Genomic DNA, 16,791 nt, shown 5'->3' with positions numbered 1-16,791 from the left:
ATTTTGCTCCGCATCTCGTTGACCTATTCCTTCTCTTTTATGAGACTGACTTTAGAGCTGATCTGATCCAAAAGAAGGAACATTTTCTAGCCAGATCCTTTGATCTCAATTGCCACTATAAGGATGACGTATTGTCTTTAAACAATCCTAGTTTTGGAGATTTTAAGCATCGAACCTACCCGATAAAGAACATTACAGGCACTATTAAGTCAATCTCAAATCTTGACATACTCTTGGAGATTGTTGGAAAGGGAAAACTCATGACCAAACTATACGAAAAATGCGATGACTTCTCATTCCGTATGATAAACTTTCCTTCAATCTGTGGCAACATCCCTTCAACACCTGCGTATTGAGTTTTCATATCACAACTTATAAGTTACACCAGATCTTCCCGTAACTACGCGTACATTTTGTACCGTGCTAGACTTCAGAAATTCGGCTTTTGGAAAAGGTCTATATTAATACAAGGTCATCACTACAAAAGTTTTATGGTCGTCATCATGAACTCGTGGACCGTTATGGTGTATTCATCCACACCATGAGATCCGATTTTTTCACCGTATCATAGTTTTTCTTCCCTCATTTGTCTATCTTGAACATTTTATGAGCAACTTAGCCCAACTTTAGACAAGCAGAGGACGCTTACCTTACCGGTACACCTGGTCCACGCTCTCAGTTTTCAGTGAAGCCCAGATTGCTCATACACTTTTGTTTCTTTGTAGTTATTTTGGTTATTTCACATTCTTTGGTGTGCGTGTTTATTTTCCCTGTCTTGCTTTTATGTTTGGAATATTTCTTTTAATTCCCGTTCAAATCTTGATTACCTTGATTACTAATATCGGGAAAGTTGGCTCAAGTCCTTTGCATATGGTAAAGGAGTAACTAAAAGCTTAATGGTCATAATACATGAAAAGACAAAAAAGGAAATCGTTTGGCCACTATAAGCACGGCATTTTGTTTAGTTCAATTATATTCTTTAAGAAGAGCAGTAAAAGCTGATGCTCTGTTTGAAGAACAAAGGTTTCTAAAGTGTGGATGCTGTGGTAAATACCGAGGTGAAACAAATATAAATGCATACAGAAAAGCTGGAATAATAAAATAAGCTTTTTAGTAAACCTTTTTACCATTAATATTCTTACAAATTTCACACAAGTTTCCGAATGATTTCTTGATGATATTTCAGTTATTACACCTTATTCCTGATTGATATTTCAGTAAAATCAGCTCTGTGATTATTACGACGAAAAACCGTGGTTCAACAATGAGTGGAAGGCGCTGTACAGAAAGTATATTTCTTCGTTGAATTGCTTTAATTGTGACAAAAAAAACAGAAAGCACGACCAACTAGTCCATGACAAGAGGAACTGTACAAATTTAGAACTGCGGCTTGAACGAACATATTAAAACCAAAAAGGCAACATGTTAGAATTTCTTAAACGATCGAACCCGAAATTTCTTTTCGTAATTTCATAAAAGAATGGAGTATACCCCAAAATACATAGTGGTGGATTCTTCAATCACTTCAAGAATTTAGCAACAGAATATAGTGATTGAATATATTAGTGATGAAAATGTTCTTAATGCCGGATCCAGTGAAATTCCTGTTTACGAAGAATTAGATTGTGAAATACCTGAAAGCGAAATCTATAAAGCAATAGCTAATTTAAAACGTGATAAAATTCCTAGTGTAGATGGCATCTTAAATGAATACCTAAGCGAGTGTAAAGATGTGCTTGTACGAATCCTATGCAAAATGTTCAATGGTATCTTAGTTTCAGGACTCCTCCCTAAGACTGGTCCTTGGCTATTCTTGTACAAGAAGGATGACCCTAATGACTGTAATAACTTTCGAGGCACTGGTCTCCTGCGTTGCTTATCCAAGATGTTTAAATAGACTGATCGATTGGTTAATTATGACACTATAACTGATGTGCAGTTAGTGTTCCGAAAAGGATTATCAACTGTTCACGCTATTCTTGCCTTACAAACTTTGATTACAAAATCCCTTTCTAAGAAAAAGTGACTTATACTAAGGCCTTTGATAGGGTGGACAGAATGAATTTGTGGTTTAAATTGTCAAAAATAAGAATCCAAGGAAACTTATTAAATGTCATTAAGTCAATGTATGCAAATGTTAAAACATGTATTTTAGTTAATGGTTTTTATGATTTTTTCGACAATGATGTTGGTTTAAAGCAAGGGGAAATTCTGCCACCCATATTATTTGGTAAATATGTAAGCGACTGTGAATCCAAATTTTTGCAAAAATGTGACCATGTTGAAATGAAAGAGTTGAGTCTGTTTTCACTTGTGTATGCTGACGATATGGTTATTTTTTTTTCAGAAGTGTAGAAGGTTTACAAAAAAAGTTGAATGTTTTGTATGAGTATACCAGAAATTGGAAACTGTAAATGTTGGCAAAACGAAAATTGTGGTTTTTAGAAATGGCGGGAAAACCATATCATGCAAAATGGTGTTATAACGGCGCGAAAGTTGAAATAGTCAATCAATGTACTTATTTAGGTGTTATACTTAATTACAATGCCGCTAAACAAGGTAGGAAATGTATGTTTGCTCTTTCAAGAAATGTTGATAAATTTTCCTTCAATCATAACACTTTGTTATCATTTTTTGACACGTAACTTATGTGTATAGTGCATTGTGCTATGGGTCTGAGATATGGGGTTTTCACAAAATACAGTATGTTGAAAAAAAATCATTCAGATTTCTGTAAAAGAATTTTGAATGTAAAGTCAACGACATCAAATGTTATGGTTTATTATGAACTGGATAGACATCCATTATGGGTGTATATAAAAGTTCGTATTTACAGGTTGAAGTTGTTAAACTCAAACAATTGCATTCTATCTATTTGTTATAAATATTTATGTGAACAGGCGCTTGAGTGTCCTAATAATAAAAACAATTGGGCGTGTTCAATACGAAATGAGCTATGTAAACTGGATCTTAATGATATATGGAATAATCAAGGTGGTGTTGATTGTATACATATAAAGCGAAGATTGTACGATGTTTGTTTACAAGAATTTAATGCAGACTTAAATACTGCAAGAAAGTGTTCATTGTATAAATATATGATCTTTTTGTCTTCAACTATATCTATGTAAACCTATACCATCTATGTATAAGAAGCTCTTAACCAATATGAGATTATCTTCTCATAGTCTTGCCACTGAGAGGGGTAGATGTACTAATGTCAATAGAAGTCTTTGTATTTGTCAATATTGTTTTAATGATATTGAAGACGAATTCCATTTTATACTTGTCCTTTTTATCAGAATTTAAGAAAGGTGCTTATTTCTGGAAAATAACCTTCTGTTTACAAATTACTGCAGCTATTTAATTTAGAAAGTGTCAGATAATTGTGCAATCTTGGAAAATTGATTTATAGAGCTTTTAAAATTCGGAGTGACTTTCTTTAAAAAGAGTTTACTTGTTACTTGGGTACTACTGTTACTCAAACTACTTTATTATATTGTATTTATATGAACATGTTAAATGTACATTTCTCTGTTATAAATTTCATGTTTGCTGTACTACTTCTGTCATCTCAATTGGCCTATATGCTGTATAGCATTCGGTAAAATAAAATATAGAATAGACGTAACTTTACGGAGTTCCTGAAAAATTCAGTAATCATATATAATTTCTGAACATATCAGTTATTATGCACATTTACTGAAATGTACAGTAATTATGCATAATTCCTAACTATATACACTTTTACTGTACCATCTATACATCTATGTGATGATAGTTATTGTCAATAATAACTTGGTAATACAACTATACAAGCGCGATTAATTGAATAGTCAAGATACCCTAAAGGTGATTCTAACTACATGCAGTTCATAAGGATGACAACGAATTGTGCACTGCTAATACAACTCCTTTCCTTTGTCATTATTAACTTACGAATTAAACTAGTGTTCTAATGATTACGATCGAAAGAAACGTAATCATATATATATATATCTGTGTATTCAGTGTGATAAAGGACCCAACATAACCAGTTACCTACTATGTTATCTAGTCTGGAGTTCAAAGTCAATGAAGGGAGGATGGTGATCTGATTCGATAAACTTTCTTAACATTAGTATTTAATATGGGTACCAAACAAATACTTGGTTTAGTGCTAATTACAGTAATCGGTATGTATTCTAATGGAATTATGTATCAATACATAGTATATTCACTTTTGGTAAGTGGAACATTTTTTTTATGGTTGATGTTTTTCACCGACAAGTTCGATAAGTTTAGATCTATCTTTTTTCATTAGGGTAGAGAAAAATGCCATTGATGGACTAACTTATTGCTATTAAAATGAAATTATTTGCTTGTAGGTTTTTGTTACTGTGACCAGACAAACGTTGGTTGTGATCCATCTTGGTACCCAAGTACTACTAATCAAGAATGTTACTATATAGAGAAATCCAAGCAAGTAACGAGACAACAAGCCGCTACAGATTGTGGTAATAAACAAGCAGATTTATTTAGGTTCTCTGATATTAATGAACTGGTAAGTTACAAACGGACTATGTACGTCTGAACGAACTTAAGTTTTTGTGATCAATGATTTATCAGTGTCGACCAAATAAACTTCCCATACCTACCCCTCACTGCCAAATATAATCGATAACTTAAAAGTCAAAACTGATTAAAACCAGACGCTCATTTCCTATAGTGGTGTACATTTCAACATCATAGCTACAATTATTTACCGAGCATGGAATCACGTAGAACTTTTTTTTATTCATAACTCAGAAGATCCCTCCTTATTTAATTACAAATTACTGAAGCACATTGTCATGCCCAAGTTAACGACTTTTTTATTTACCTCAGTCGGTAATATATAATTTTTACTCACTTTGGTGTAATTTCAGAAATACATCCAGAATACCATTAGACCGTTCCAGAGTGATGGTTTTTGGACTGATCTGACAGATTTAAGATTTGACGGGACGATGACTGGTACAGGAATTTGGCAGTGGGGACAGTACTTACAGCTTGATAATTCCACTATGTAGGCATCCTTAACTCATTCTAATCAACTGCCGCATAAAGGTTTAGAATCATTATATTTCCTTTATCAGTAAGATATTGTATAAAGGTTGTATAGTGTTAGTTATTTCAGTTTTTTTCGCGATTTGGAAGAGGTTACTGATATGTACAGAAAGATAAAGATGGTCTAATACAGGCTTGCCCTCTAGTCATTTGAGACAATTTTAAGTGCATTTTCATTATGAAATATATTTTTGCTTATTTGATCAATTATGTGTACATCTTTCATCATAACATTTTGACAAGAATGTGAGCAATTAAAAAAAAACAAAAACAAGAGGCCCTCAAGAGCCTGAATCGCTCACTTGGTTTAATAGCCTTTGACCAAAGTGCACAGAGGATAACTGTCATAAAACTGAACATTTTTGCTGTAAACATTAATCATAATTCTAATTATGTTAACTGAATAGCAGGCTAAAAGTACAAAAAATCATTAGAAAATGCTCTCGATAGATTTTTCCAAAATTTGCACCAGTCACAGATCTTTGCATACTACTATTTACATTAATCATCAACTCCGAGAGGTGTCGACAGATTTTTTTCTGATTTTTGCATAAACAAATAAATATTGAAATACTGAACGTTTATCAGCTTACATTAATCATCGACCTGCTTTGGTTTTCTTAATAAAAGGCAGAAAACTGATAACAACAAAAAAAATGACACTTTCTAGGGTCGTAACTCCAAGAGTGTCAAAAGATTTTTCTGAAATTTGCACAAAAAATATATATTGAAATACTAAACATTTTATCAATTTGCATACATCATCTGGGCAAAAGCTGCCAAAAAAGGTAAAATAAGCAAAAAGGGCAATAACTCCAGGCAGAAAGAAAAGCCTAAGATATCTCAAATTTCCTCTATCTGTTTTTTTTTAGATATAAACAAATATATGGTGAAACCGAATGGGATGTTTTTGTGATCAAAATCAATTCTGTGTCTACAAAATTGAATTCCGTCATAAAAAAAAATCATTTTTGTCGTACAAAATTATGTTATACAGACTTGTTTTATGATCACTTCAATTTCGTGAGATGAAAGTCTATTTTGTGTCACAAAAGTCAATTTTATATGCAGTTTAGTTTTTGAATTGCAAATGAATTCTCTCTCATTACGATTTTTGTAAGACGGCTTCTCATTGGATGTTGTAGTAACCGCGGGTCTTGCAGGTTTCCAATTACTTCGAGCAAAGGAATATCACATGGTTGATGCGCTATTTCGCAAAAGTAATACTTAATTAGGTATTACTTACTTTTTGCAGAATAACTCATCGCTCATATGATATGTCCTTGCCCGAAGAAATCGGAAACTAGCGTCTGCGAGGCCAGTGGTGACTATATCCATTGAGAAACCTTCTTACACAATCGTGATGAGAGAATGCATTTGCATATCCAAAGGATTCTGTAAACTAATTTGCGCACAAAATTGAATTTTGTAATTTTGTGAGACAAAATTCAATTTTGTAAACACAAAGTTGAATTTTGTGACAAAATTTAATTTTGTTGTAATATTTCTCAGTTTTTTTAATGTAAATTAGTTCACGGAATCTAAACTAAACTAATTCCATACAAAATTGACTTTTGTTACCCAATATTCAAATTAGGTAACAAAAGTAAAATTTGTGATACAAAAATGAATTTTGTCATGACAAAAGTAACTTTTGTCCACTGACAGATTACTTTGTATGACAAAATCAAAATTTGTATTGTGTTATAAATTTTGTTAATCTGAACTTATTTTTGTTGAACAAAATTCACTTTTGTCTGTACAAAATTGAATTTTGAGTGAAAAAACCACAAGAGTCCCATTTGGAGCCCCGTAGGTGTCCCTTATGTTCTATTTTAAGTAACAATGGCCATGTTTTAGTGAGAGGCAACATTTTGAGAGTAGACATGCTAAGTATGATATCGAATTCTGCTCGGAGAAGACTTTTAATAGAAAAGTTAACGACGTACGATGACGACGACTACTAACGCGAAGTGATGATGAAAGCTCACATGGCTTTTTAGGCCAGGTGAGCTAACAACAACAAAACAAAATTAGAATAGTTTAATTGATATAAACTTTAAGGAACCGACTGAAATGGTTACAGATACTTTTTAAACGTATGCCTAAGGTTTTCCTGTAGCTACATACAATTACATTTACGCCTTACTTTGCTAACAATTAATAACAAAAAACATGCTGCTTCATGAATGCCATAGATTGAAATATTCAAAATGTTTTTTGTCACTTTTTAAGATTAACAAAAATAATCCTTATATGTTTTCAGCCCTTGGGAGATTTATCCTTCAAATGACATTTCGGAATCATGTGGAGCCGTCAATGTTCAAGGGAAGTTTGTCAACATGCAATGTTCAAGACGTCTTGGATACATCTGTGTACTACCCAATGTACAAGGTAAATTGTCGTTTATAAACTGTGTACTACCTAATGTAAAAGGTTTATCTTTCGTTTATAATCTGTGTACTACATAATGTACAAGGTTATATTTCGTTTATAATCCGTGTACGGCAGATCAATCATATAATCTGTGTACTACCTAATGTAAAAGGTTTATCTTTCGTTTATAATCTGTGTACTACATAATGTACAAGGTTATATTTCGTTTATAATCCGTGTACGGCAGATCAATCATATAATCTGTGTACTAACTAATGTACGAGGTAGATCTTTCGTTTATAATCTGACTACGATCAAATTTGGACAATAGCTACACCAAAAGATAACAAGGATCAAATACGAACAACCGTTCAAATATAATTCAGTATCAGCATTTATTAGCATTTCCAGTATCTCGCAATTTTAGGAAACGAAAAGTTAGTGATCTGAGAAAAATATATAGGTTTCTACTTTTGTATTTGCAAACAGTGCTATCTACAGATCGACAAAAAAATTGTAGATTTGAAAAAAGTGTAAAAAAATATATGGTTCGGTTTGGCACCGTTTGATGTTCTCAGAACAGGTCGCACTGAGGTCTGAATTGTCGTATGGACCTACAACGAATGTCCTCGACCTAGTACAACTGTCCATGGTTACCTTTATGTAAAACAGGAGCAACACACCCTAATAAAGTACATTCTATAACCCAATAATATGGACATTTCAATAAATATTATTATCATTGTGAAAATTCGACAAAACGTATTATATTTGTGCGTTTCAATTTTCAGCATACTATATTTTTACCAGATTTACATCAATATGTTATGTAGATTTTAAGAATCTTTGCATTATAGCATGACCGATAAACAATATTTTTTTCTTATTTTCAAAGCATGTCCCTTTGGTTGGCTGTTTGGACAAAATGCAAACAATTGCTACTTCTTTAGTGACGTTACAAATGGCACCCAGCTAAAGACTTTTGCCCAAGCTCAGCAGGCATGCGCAGCCATGCCGGTATCAAATCCTGATGGAGGCATGACTACCCCAAATCTCCTGACACTCACGACTCAAACGGAAGCAGTAGGTATCAAACAGACCATTAACTACTGAACATCAAACATGATGTTAAGATTCCAGATTATTAATATCTATTGGCCTTTATCGAAACATTGAAATGGCAGTGATATAATTAGTATCGTATATTTTTCCTTCCAAACAGAAAATTTAAAAAATAATAATATTAAATAGGGGATTCTAATTGTCAATTACACATATATAAGCATTCTTGTCCTTTTATCATTTGCCCATTTTTTTTCCAATGCAGTTAAAATATAAGTTAATAGACTTTTCGTCTACTATTACTATAACTTTTTTGTCTTATTATTCTGAAGTCGCTCTTTCAGAATTTTTAATTCATTTGTTTTTCCTCTTTCTCAGCAATATTTAAAAGGTCAAGTACAATATCTCACTAAATCAACTTCTCTGTACTGGACTGGACTTAAACGACAGGGAACCAGCTGGGCTTGGTATAATGGCGATCCATACAATCCACAAAATGTGTAAGTACTGAAACTATACCTGAACTTTACTGAATTTATTTTTTAAATCATTAAGCTCGTATGAGGTGCGTTTATTTTTTTTAATATTGACATTTTAAAAATCTTAAAACCAAATATGATTTTTGTGACATCAGAAAATAGTTTCTTTAATTCGTGTTATTGAATTTCTGGCTCATGATTCCATCCGGGGGTAGATTTGTACTCATTTATACATGGGTACGGCATTTGTATTTGATTATTTAGCACCGAGCGACAGCGAGGTGTTAAATGAGAATATAAATGCCAAACCCATGTTAAAATGAGTGCAAATCTACCCCCGGAAGAAATTATTTCTTTTCTAATATGACAAAAACGGTATTTTCTTGATAAAAATTTCCCGAGGCGTAGCCAAAATAACGGTTGTTCCGTTTAACTTCTCCCGAATGGAAGTTGGTTTAATTAAGAAATAAACCACATATCCAAGTAAACCATCTATTGAATAAGTATCAGTATCAGTATCACTATAGTAGTAGATAACCTCTCTGCCGTTAAATCATCGCGTAAACGTTTTCAAATGAGTGTTTTGTCTCGAAGCGATAGCGAAAGAAAAGATACAGTGCGCAGGTGCTAAAGGTGGGGCTGTACCGACCTATACTAATTGACGATATGAAGACGTCATATTAGTAATAACAAATAGCGTCAATGTGGTGTTCATATTCCAGATAATTTTATTGGTATTACAAGGACCGTACGCGCACAGGTTCGCCTATAGACGTATAGACTGGACAGTCTATGGGTCATGAATTGGTGTCAAATTCATTTATCATACCTTTCTGATTCTGTTTAACACGAGTCTTTTCCAGTATTTATGCATGACAATTTCTCCGACGCAGTCAGTATATTTTCGCTTTTTACTCTTTGACTTTAAAGACGCTCTTCAATGGAAACACAAGTCACCTGATCGCAGTTTCTTTTCCCGATTGGCCAGAAACTGATAACTTAGTGGCGTTTGATAAAACTGTATCGAAAATTAAAATTGCGTGTCATGTGTTATTTTCTTAAATGAAATGTACAAAAAAATTAAGTAAAAAGAGCAAAATTTTACTGCGTCGGCTATCTTTTTTTAAAGATAGTACTTGTTTTTACTTGGTATGATAAAAATACTTACACTTCAGGTTATGGGCCCAAGAACCAGATCACTTAGTTGGGAACGAACACTGTGGTATTATGAAAACAGATGGAAAATTTGCTGATCAAGACTGTTCTAAAAGATACAATTATATCTGTGTGAAAGGAACGACAATAGGTAACTTATGACGATTCTTACATTTTACATAGTTATACGAAAATGAAAGTGATAAAAATATTTTGGAAAAATACACTAGTTTAGCGCATAAATATGAGAAATGAGGCAAAAATGCGGGAAGCATATTGTCATACGCTTATTGTCTGATTTATACCTGTTCATCGTAGTTTATCCCTCAAATTGACTTCCGCATGTGAACAGACGTTAAATCTGTCCAGAATACTCCTTAAAATTGACACTCGCAGTACAACTCGTCCCTTTAATTGTTGCACCCCCTGTGAACTGACCTGACCTAAAATCAATTTAGAATGGTCTATCCCAAAGACTGTCTCATTTCATATTATCTTATTTCAAACTGGTAAAGAATATCGTCACTATCTTAAACCCGTTTACTATTTTCCATCTCTGAAATTGTCGCATGTCCTGATATCAAACCTTTTAAGTATTGCCTATCCCTTTTGTCACACGCCTTGTTAACTTATGTTAAGCTCATTCTTAAATTGTTACACCAAATGTTATCTGATCTCAAACCTGTTCAGTATAGCTCATCCATGAATTGTCAGATTTCAAACCGTGAAGCGTAGCCCGTTACTAAAATTGTCAAATTTCAAAAACAGTCCTTCCCTAATTTTTGCACGCTCATGGGAACCTATTTCTATCCTGATTTGTGTATAGACTGTCAATGAGATAAAAACTTTTTTTAAATTACGGCTGTTTAATTTTCAGTTGATCCAACATATTATTTTGGTTGTGGTGGATGGAATCGTGCAGGACACAAGTGTTATATGTTCTATGACGGACCTAAGACTACATATCTTGATGCAAGAAGTCGTTGTCAAAGTCTGGGTTCAGATCTATTAAAGGTTGAAAGTTTAGACGAAAAAGTTAGTACATGATTACAAATAGTACTGAAATAGTTAAATTGAAGATAAAACAATAAATAGTGGAAAAGGGAAATTCGGTTACATTTCAAGTCTTTTTTTTTAAATAATAATGTCAGTCATTAATAAGGAAAAGTAGAAATATCGAAGAGTCAAAATATAGAAAATTTGTGTGTAGAAACCCCAACGTATGTAGAAACCCCAACAGGACAACCGACAAAGAACATGCCACACATCAACAAAGAAAATTCGTGTGTTGAAACCCAAACGTTACAACGGACAAGGAGCATTTCTTACACCAACAAAAAAACAAGAAATTCGTATGTAGAAACCCAAACATGACAATGAACATGAAACATGTCACACACATCAACAGAACAAAAAAGTACCAACATAATAACCAACATTTATTTCAAGTTATTAAATATTGCACCATATCATTTATAATCTGCAATTCACAAATTACCTTTTACCATCAATAGCTTTAGTTTTCTCTCTTCTGTAACCCTGTTCCAACTTGAAATTACTTTACATTCTTTATCCCGTTTGTATTATTAGAGGTGGCTGGAATGGCAGATGAGTATGACAGACACGCAACCAAGTCTGTATTGGACTGGACTAAATGACAGATCATCTGAAGGAAACTACAGATGGGCAGATGGTTCTATAGCAAACTCAACTCTTATGTAAATCTTACTTGAGCTTTTCACGAATTTATTGTATTAAATAAAATTGTTCAAGCTGCTTTTCAGGGTTTTGTTATAAGTCGGTCAAAGTATATAACCACAAGCAAAAAAAAAAAAAGAAAAACAAAGTAAAATAAAAAAAAATGTTTAAAAAACAATAACAAACTCTGAACTGAAATAGTGATTTAAAATTAGTATTGATAGTATGGACCAAGATCTTTATTATTCGAAATGTATTACATCAACATAACTCATTTTTCAGTCGATGGAACTCGGAACCAAATGACTGGCTGGGAAATGAGGATTGTGCAACCATTTTCCCTAATAATATATATAATGATGACGATTGTACAGCAACAACAGGCTTCATATGCGAATACATCAATCTATTCGCTATTCGTAAGTTAATATGAGACATGTGAAACATTTAAGAAGACAAAGTTGAATATATTTACAGTTTAAGATCAACTATGATATATTTTTTTTCATAAGTTAACACAACTTTTTAGATGTGAAGGATACAGAACTAGTAAAGACCCTTACTCAGTATTATACTGGTTGACTTCATGTTAGACTGAGTTCGGGCTCTCTATCAGTGCTTCTAAGGTCAAAGATTGAATTCGTATTGATAACCGTTATTAGGACTTCGTCTTCTATTACCTTCTTACTGCGAGTCATTTCTGCAATTTCAGGGGATACGGTTGACCTTCCTTTGATTATATGATCATTACCTGATGAAATTTCTTAGGTTATTGACTGGACAATTGACAAGGAGATTCAAACTTTCTACTAGACAATTCATTCATCTGTTGATTAACTCCTTAGGTGTTAGACTTGTGATGACTTTTGGGTAAATTTGTTTCTTTAAGTTTTTTTTTCTGGTGATTTTACCTGAAAAGTTAAAGAAAAGATAGAAAGTTTGAATCTCCCTGTCAATGGTGCAGTCAATATCCAAGTTATTTAATCAGGTAATGGTCTTCTAATCAAGGGAAGACCAACCCCATCCCCTGAAATTACAGATAGAACTCGCTGTAATATACCATTCATATCGACATGCGCGTAGTTTTTGTAATTATTGTTTGATACTTTATGACACTTACCTTAAAGTGTGACATACAGTGAATAGTGTAAACAAACATGTCTATAATAATTCCGACAAAAACAGAGACGATTTAAGGCATGGAATTGTATTTTCTCTTAATTTGTTTTATTTTCGACATCGTTTAATAACAGTAACGGTTGAAAAAGAAATAACAATATTCCACTTCTACCTCGGGTAGTGAATGATGATGCCAGTTGGATACCTTAATTGTTAATTTCACTGAAGAGGGTTTTCGAAGAAAAAAAAACGGACAGTACGTTTTCATATTTTTTAATTATAAGGATAAAACACTGTTTTTCTAGAATTTATCGATATATAAAATCAAACCATTCACTTACTGTTCTGATGTATTTGTTTTGTGAGTGACTGGTCCGATTTTACACATCTTGTAAATTGTAGAAAATAAGTTTTTAATCCTTTAAAAATTTGAAATGAATTTAAGTTCAAGACATTCTAAAAGCTTTCAATTAAAATCCGTCAAGTATGGCAAATAAATACAAGTCAGTCGACATTTGTTGATTTCAGCTAACTCTGGCCCGATTTGTCAGCAAGGTTGGGTGAACTGGCCCAACACAAAGGAGTGTTATTACTTCAGTCCAGCCAATGCTTCTCTTACTTGGGATGAAGCTAACGACTACTGCCACAAAGTGAAAATTTTATCGACTAATGTACCCACCACTCTACTAGCCATAAATAACAATGATGAAAATGTAAGTTCTCCATGTAATCATAGATCACGGCTGATATTACGTATTTGAAAAAGCTATGACAATGTAACCATCTATAGTTGGGGATTTCAAATCGAATGTCTTTAATTGAAATTTGAAATTAAGAAGTCTAATCTCTTATGAATAATTTTCCTCCTGGGATCGTGATGTTATTTTGCACTAAATTTTGTAGGAGGTAGTTTTGTCCGAAATGGTAATTTTTATCTGTAGTAACTATGCTCGCTACACAAGTATATCCTTCGCTAGGCAAAGTAGAGACTCCTAATAAACTTTAAACTGAGAATGACTTTTAAGAATAAGACATCTTTAGCAGGTTTGATTACAATTGATGTCAGTTTTAATGTTCGTTGTATTTCTATAGTCTTTATTTTTGTAACATTGACTTCTCTGAGATGTATAACATTTTTCATAGCTACCATTTTAATGTTTTAGATGGTGTACCTTCAAACACGACAAAACCTTAACTCTGGGGCGTAGCGGCACGTATGGCAAGCGCCGTGCCAACAATTGTAACAAAAAACGAAAACGACAAAAAAAAAATACAACAAAAACGGTATCAGAAGCTTGCCCTTATTCCACTTGCAATGCGTCCTTCTCGTCGTGCTACGCCCTAACTATATTCACTAAATTCAAAAAACAAAGATGTGCTAAAAAATGCTATCCTGTGTTCTTCTGTAGGATTTTATTAAGACGCAACTAAGCAGTATGAAGTCAACTCCTCCAAGAGGATATTGGACATCCCTAAATGACAGAAATCAAGAAGGACAGTTCATGTATTACGACAGCTTTAATAATCCACCTAATCCAGCTTTAATGTATGTAATATCATTTTTTTTTAAATTAATAGACTTCATGACAACTTAGAAAACGTATTATAAAATGGGATTTGAAGGTAAACAACATGGCGGGAAAGAAAAGAAGGTATCTAGTATAACAACATAGCGGGAAAGAAAAGAAGGTATCTAGTATAACAACATAGCGGGAAAGAAAATTCCTTCTTTGCATATGAGCAGACCTTTACAAAAAAATAAATATTACTATTTTAAAAACGGTTTAAAATATCAGATAGGTTCCATCATTGTCGCTTCGTGAATTCAACCATTAAAATGTTGTTTGGTTGCATATGTGTCGCATCGTAAATTTGATCTTTCAAAAATGTTTAATGGGTTGCATCAGAGTCGCTTCGAAAATTATATTTTAAAAAATGTTTGATGGATGGCATCTTTGTCGCTTCGTAAATTCGATTAAAAAAACAAAATGTTTGAATGGTTGTATATGCAGCGCTTTGTAAATTCTATCGTAAAAACATGTTTGATTAGTTGCATATGTGTCACTTCGTCGTTTCGATCTTTAAAATGTTTGATAGGTTTGGTGGGTAGTTTTTACTTTGTATGTAAAGTGTATAGAGGATATCGTTAGCGTTTCTATATAATTTAAAGTCGAAGTTCCAATTATGATAAATGATAATTTAGTTTTCTTCCAATTGCCCTTATTTTAGAAATTGGAAAGGGGAACCAACCGATGACGGCACAAAAAACGAAGATTGTACGTTTGTGTTGTATGGAGGGAGATATTTTGACACAAACTGTAAATCAAAATTTGGATTTATTTGTGAAAGATATGCAACTGGATATACAGGTACGTCAAATATTCAACCCAATTTATAAGTAATTACACACAACCCCGATCTGTTTGATAACATATCTCTCTATACTGACCATAAGCTTTAAATAGTGAAATTCATGAGATAACTACTTATAAGGTACCGCTAAAGTCAAAATCCAGGACAATGCTTGTTGAGATACATTTTGTCATACTTGTTCAACGTGTCATAGTTCTCCTTTCCTCTTTCATGAGCTATTCGGCGAGTGTTTCTAGAAAAGCAGAACATGCTTCCCCTACCGTTGCACCTGGTCTGTGCTCCCAGCTTTTAGTGGAGTACGAGTTGCTCATTTACTTTTGTTTCTTTGTACATATTATTTTGGTTATTTCATGTTCTTTGTTGTATGTATCTGTTTTCACTGTCTGGTCTTTGTCCCAATACTGCGTTTTTTATTTACGCTAGAATCTTAGTTACCTTGATTACTCTTTAAGTTTCCAGAAATTTTGCTTATTCATCTTTATACAGTTTCTACGCATAAGCAACTTCTGTTCTCTAATAAATTACGTTATAATAAACACATTTGCAAAAAAGGTGTAAAAAGAATGTATAGCTTTACAATAAATATTTTTTCTTTCGAAATGCAAATATTCTGTACATAGATATCTAGTGCAGTGCAAGTTATTACTAATTTGTAACAAATAACAATATTTCAAAGATTTTTTTACATTATTTTATGTTTATTGATGTTTGTATTGAAGTGGACTATAGCATTACATATCATAATTTATTTAAATTTAGAGAAATAACAATTTGTTCAAAGCAAATTAATGCTAGCCTTCACCTCACAAAACATTTAGTAACAAGACTTGTATATGAATTTCAGACTTGAAATCTAACTGTCGATATATTTTAGAATATGTTCTTTACACTTTTGTTGTTTATGAAATACAATGTATATATGTTATAGTATAAAACTTTTTTTTCAAATTTGACTTGTCGTGTGTTAAATAATATAAAAAAATCAGTTTTTTTCAAGAAATAAACTAGTATAGCCTATTTTCTTTTTCTGTGAGATACATTTTAAAAAAAATGTTATTGTCTTCATAAAACAGAAAATCATTAAAAATGATGATTACATTAATTAATTCCCGCTTTAAATACTCAATTTGTTTTCAGGTAATAATGGATCTAAAGCTAGAAGCAACATTCCCCTCTCCACCTCACTAATCATCGTTTCAATATTCCTTCGACAATTTCTTTAAATCAGAGTTGGTGTTTCTGAGAAAGGACATTGGTTATAATGGTTTGAGAAAGAAACTATATTTTATACATAGTTTGATGTTAACCTTGACATGAAGTAAAAGTCACATTTGTTTCGTTGGTACTAACGCCGTCGGTTGTACAGTGGCATAGTGTAATATACGTTTCATGTATCTTCAAGTTGAAATAAATGTATGTCACTTTTCTGTTGTGTTTTAAA

At 32.7% G+C, this 16,791-nt stretch overlaps 1 protein-coding gene across 1 annotated transcript; it reads left to right on the top strand.

Annotated features, from left to right (window-relative positions):
* Positions 1 to 4,021: 4,021 nt before the first annotated feature.
* LOC148622734 (macrophage mannose receptor 1-like) lies at positions 4,022 to 16,777 on the top strand. Its single transcript, XM_088572872.1, has 14 exons — positions 4,022 to 4,175; positions 4,368 to 4,543; positions 4,908 to 5,047; positions 7,355 to 7,482; positions 8,360 to 8,547; positions 8,905 to 9,026; positions 10,181 to 10,311; positions 11,038 to 11,195; positions 11,751 to 11,878; positions 12,141 to 12,277; positions 13,506 to 13,690; positions 14,387 to 14,523; positions 15,207 to 15,346; positions 16,488 to 16,777. Exons 1-14 carry the CDS (start codon positions 4,130 to 4,132, stop codon positions 16,571 to 16,573), a joined length of 1,902 nt encoding a protein of 633 aa, XP_088428998.1. The 5' UTR covers positions 4,022 to 4,129; the 3' UTR covers positions 16,574 to 16,777.
* Positions 16,778 to 16,791: the final 14 nt, after the last annotated feature.

Source organism: Perna viridis, chromosome 3 (assembly GCF_037379345.1).
Source record: "Perna viridis isolate PV_CMFRI_1.1 ecotype Kerala chromosome 3, ASM3737934v1, whole genome shotgun sequence".
NCBI classification, from domain to species: domain Eukaryota; kingdom Metazoa; phylum Mollusca; class Bivalvia; order Mytilida; family Mytilidae; genus Perna; species Perna viridis.
This window is presented reverse-complemented; position numbering and strand designations above follow the sequence as displayed.

Excerpts from the sequence above, each read along its gene's own strand:
- LOC148622734 (XM_088572872.1), top strand. The coding sequence starts at position 4,130 with ATGGGTACCAAACAAATACTTGGTTTAGTGCTAATTACAGTAATCG. Across the intron at positions 4,544-4,907 it reads TCTCTGATATTAATGAACTG|AAATACATCCAGAATACCAT; the intron begins GTAAGTTACAAA and ends GTGTAATTTCAG. Across the intron at positions 7,483-8,359 it reads TGTACTACCCAATGTACAAG|CATGTCCCTTTGGTTGGCTG; the intron begins GTAAATTGTCGT and ends TTATTTTCAAAG.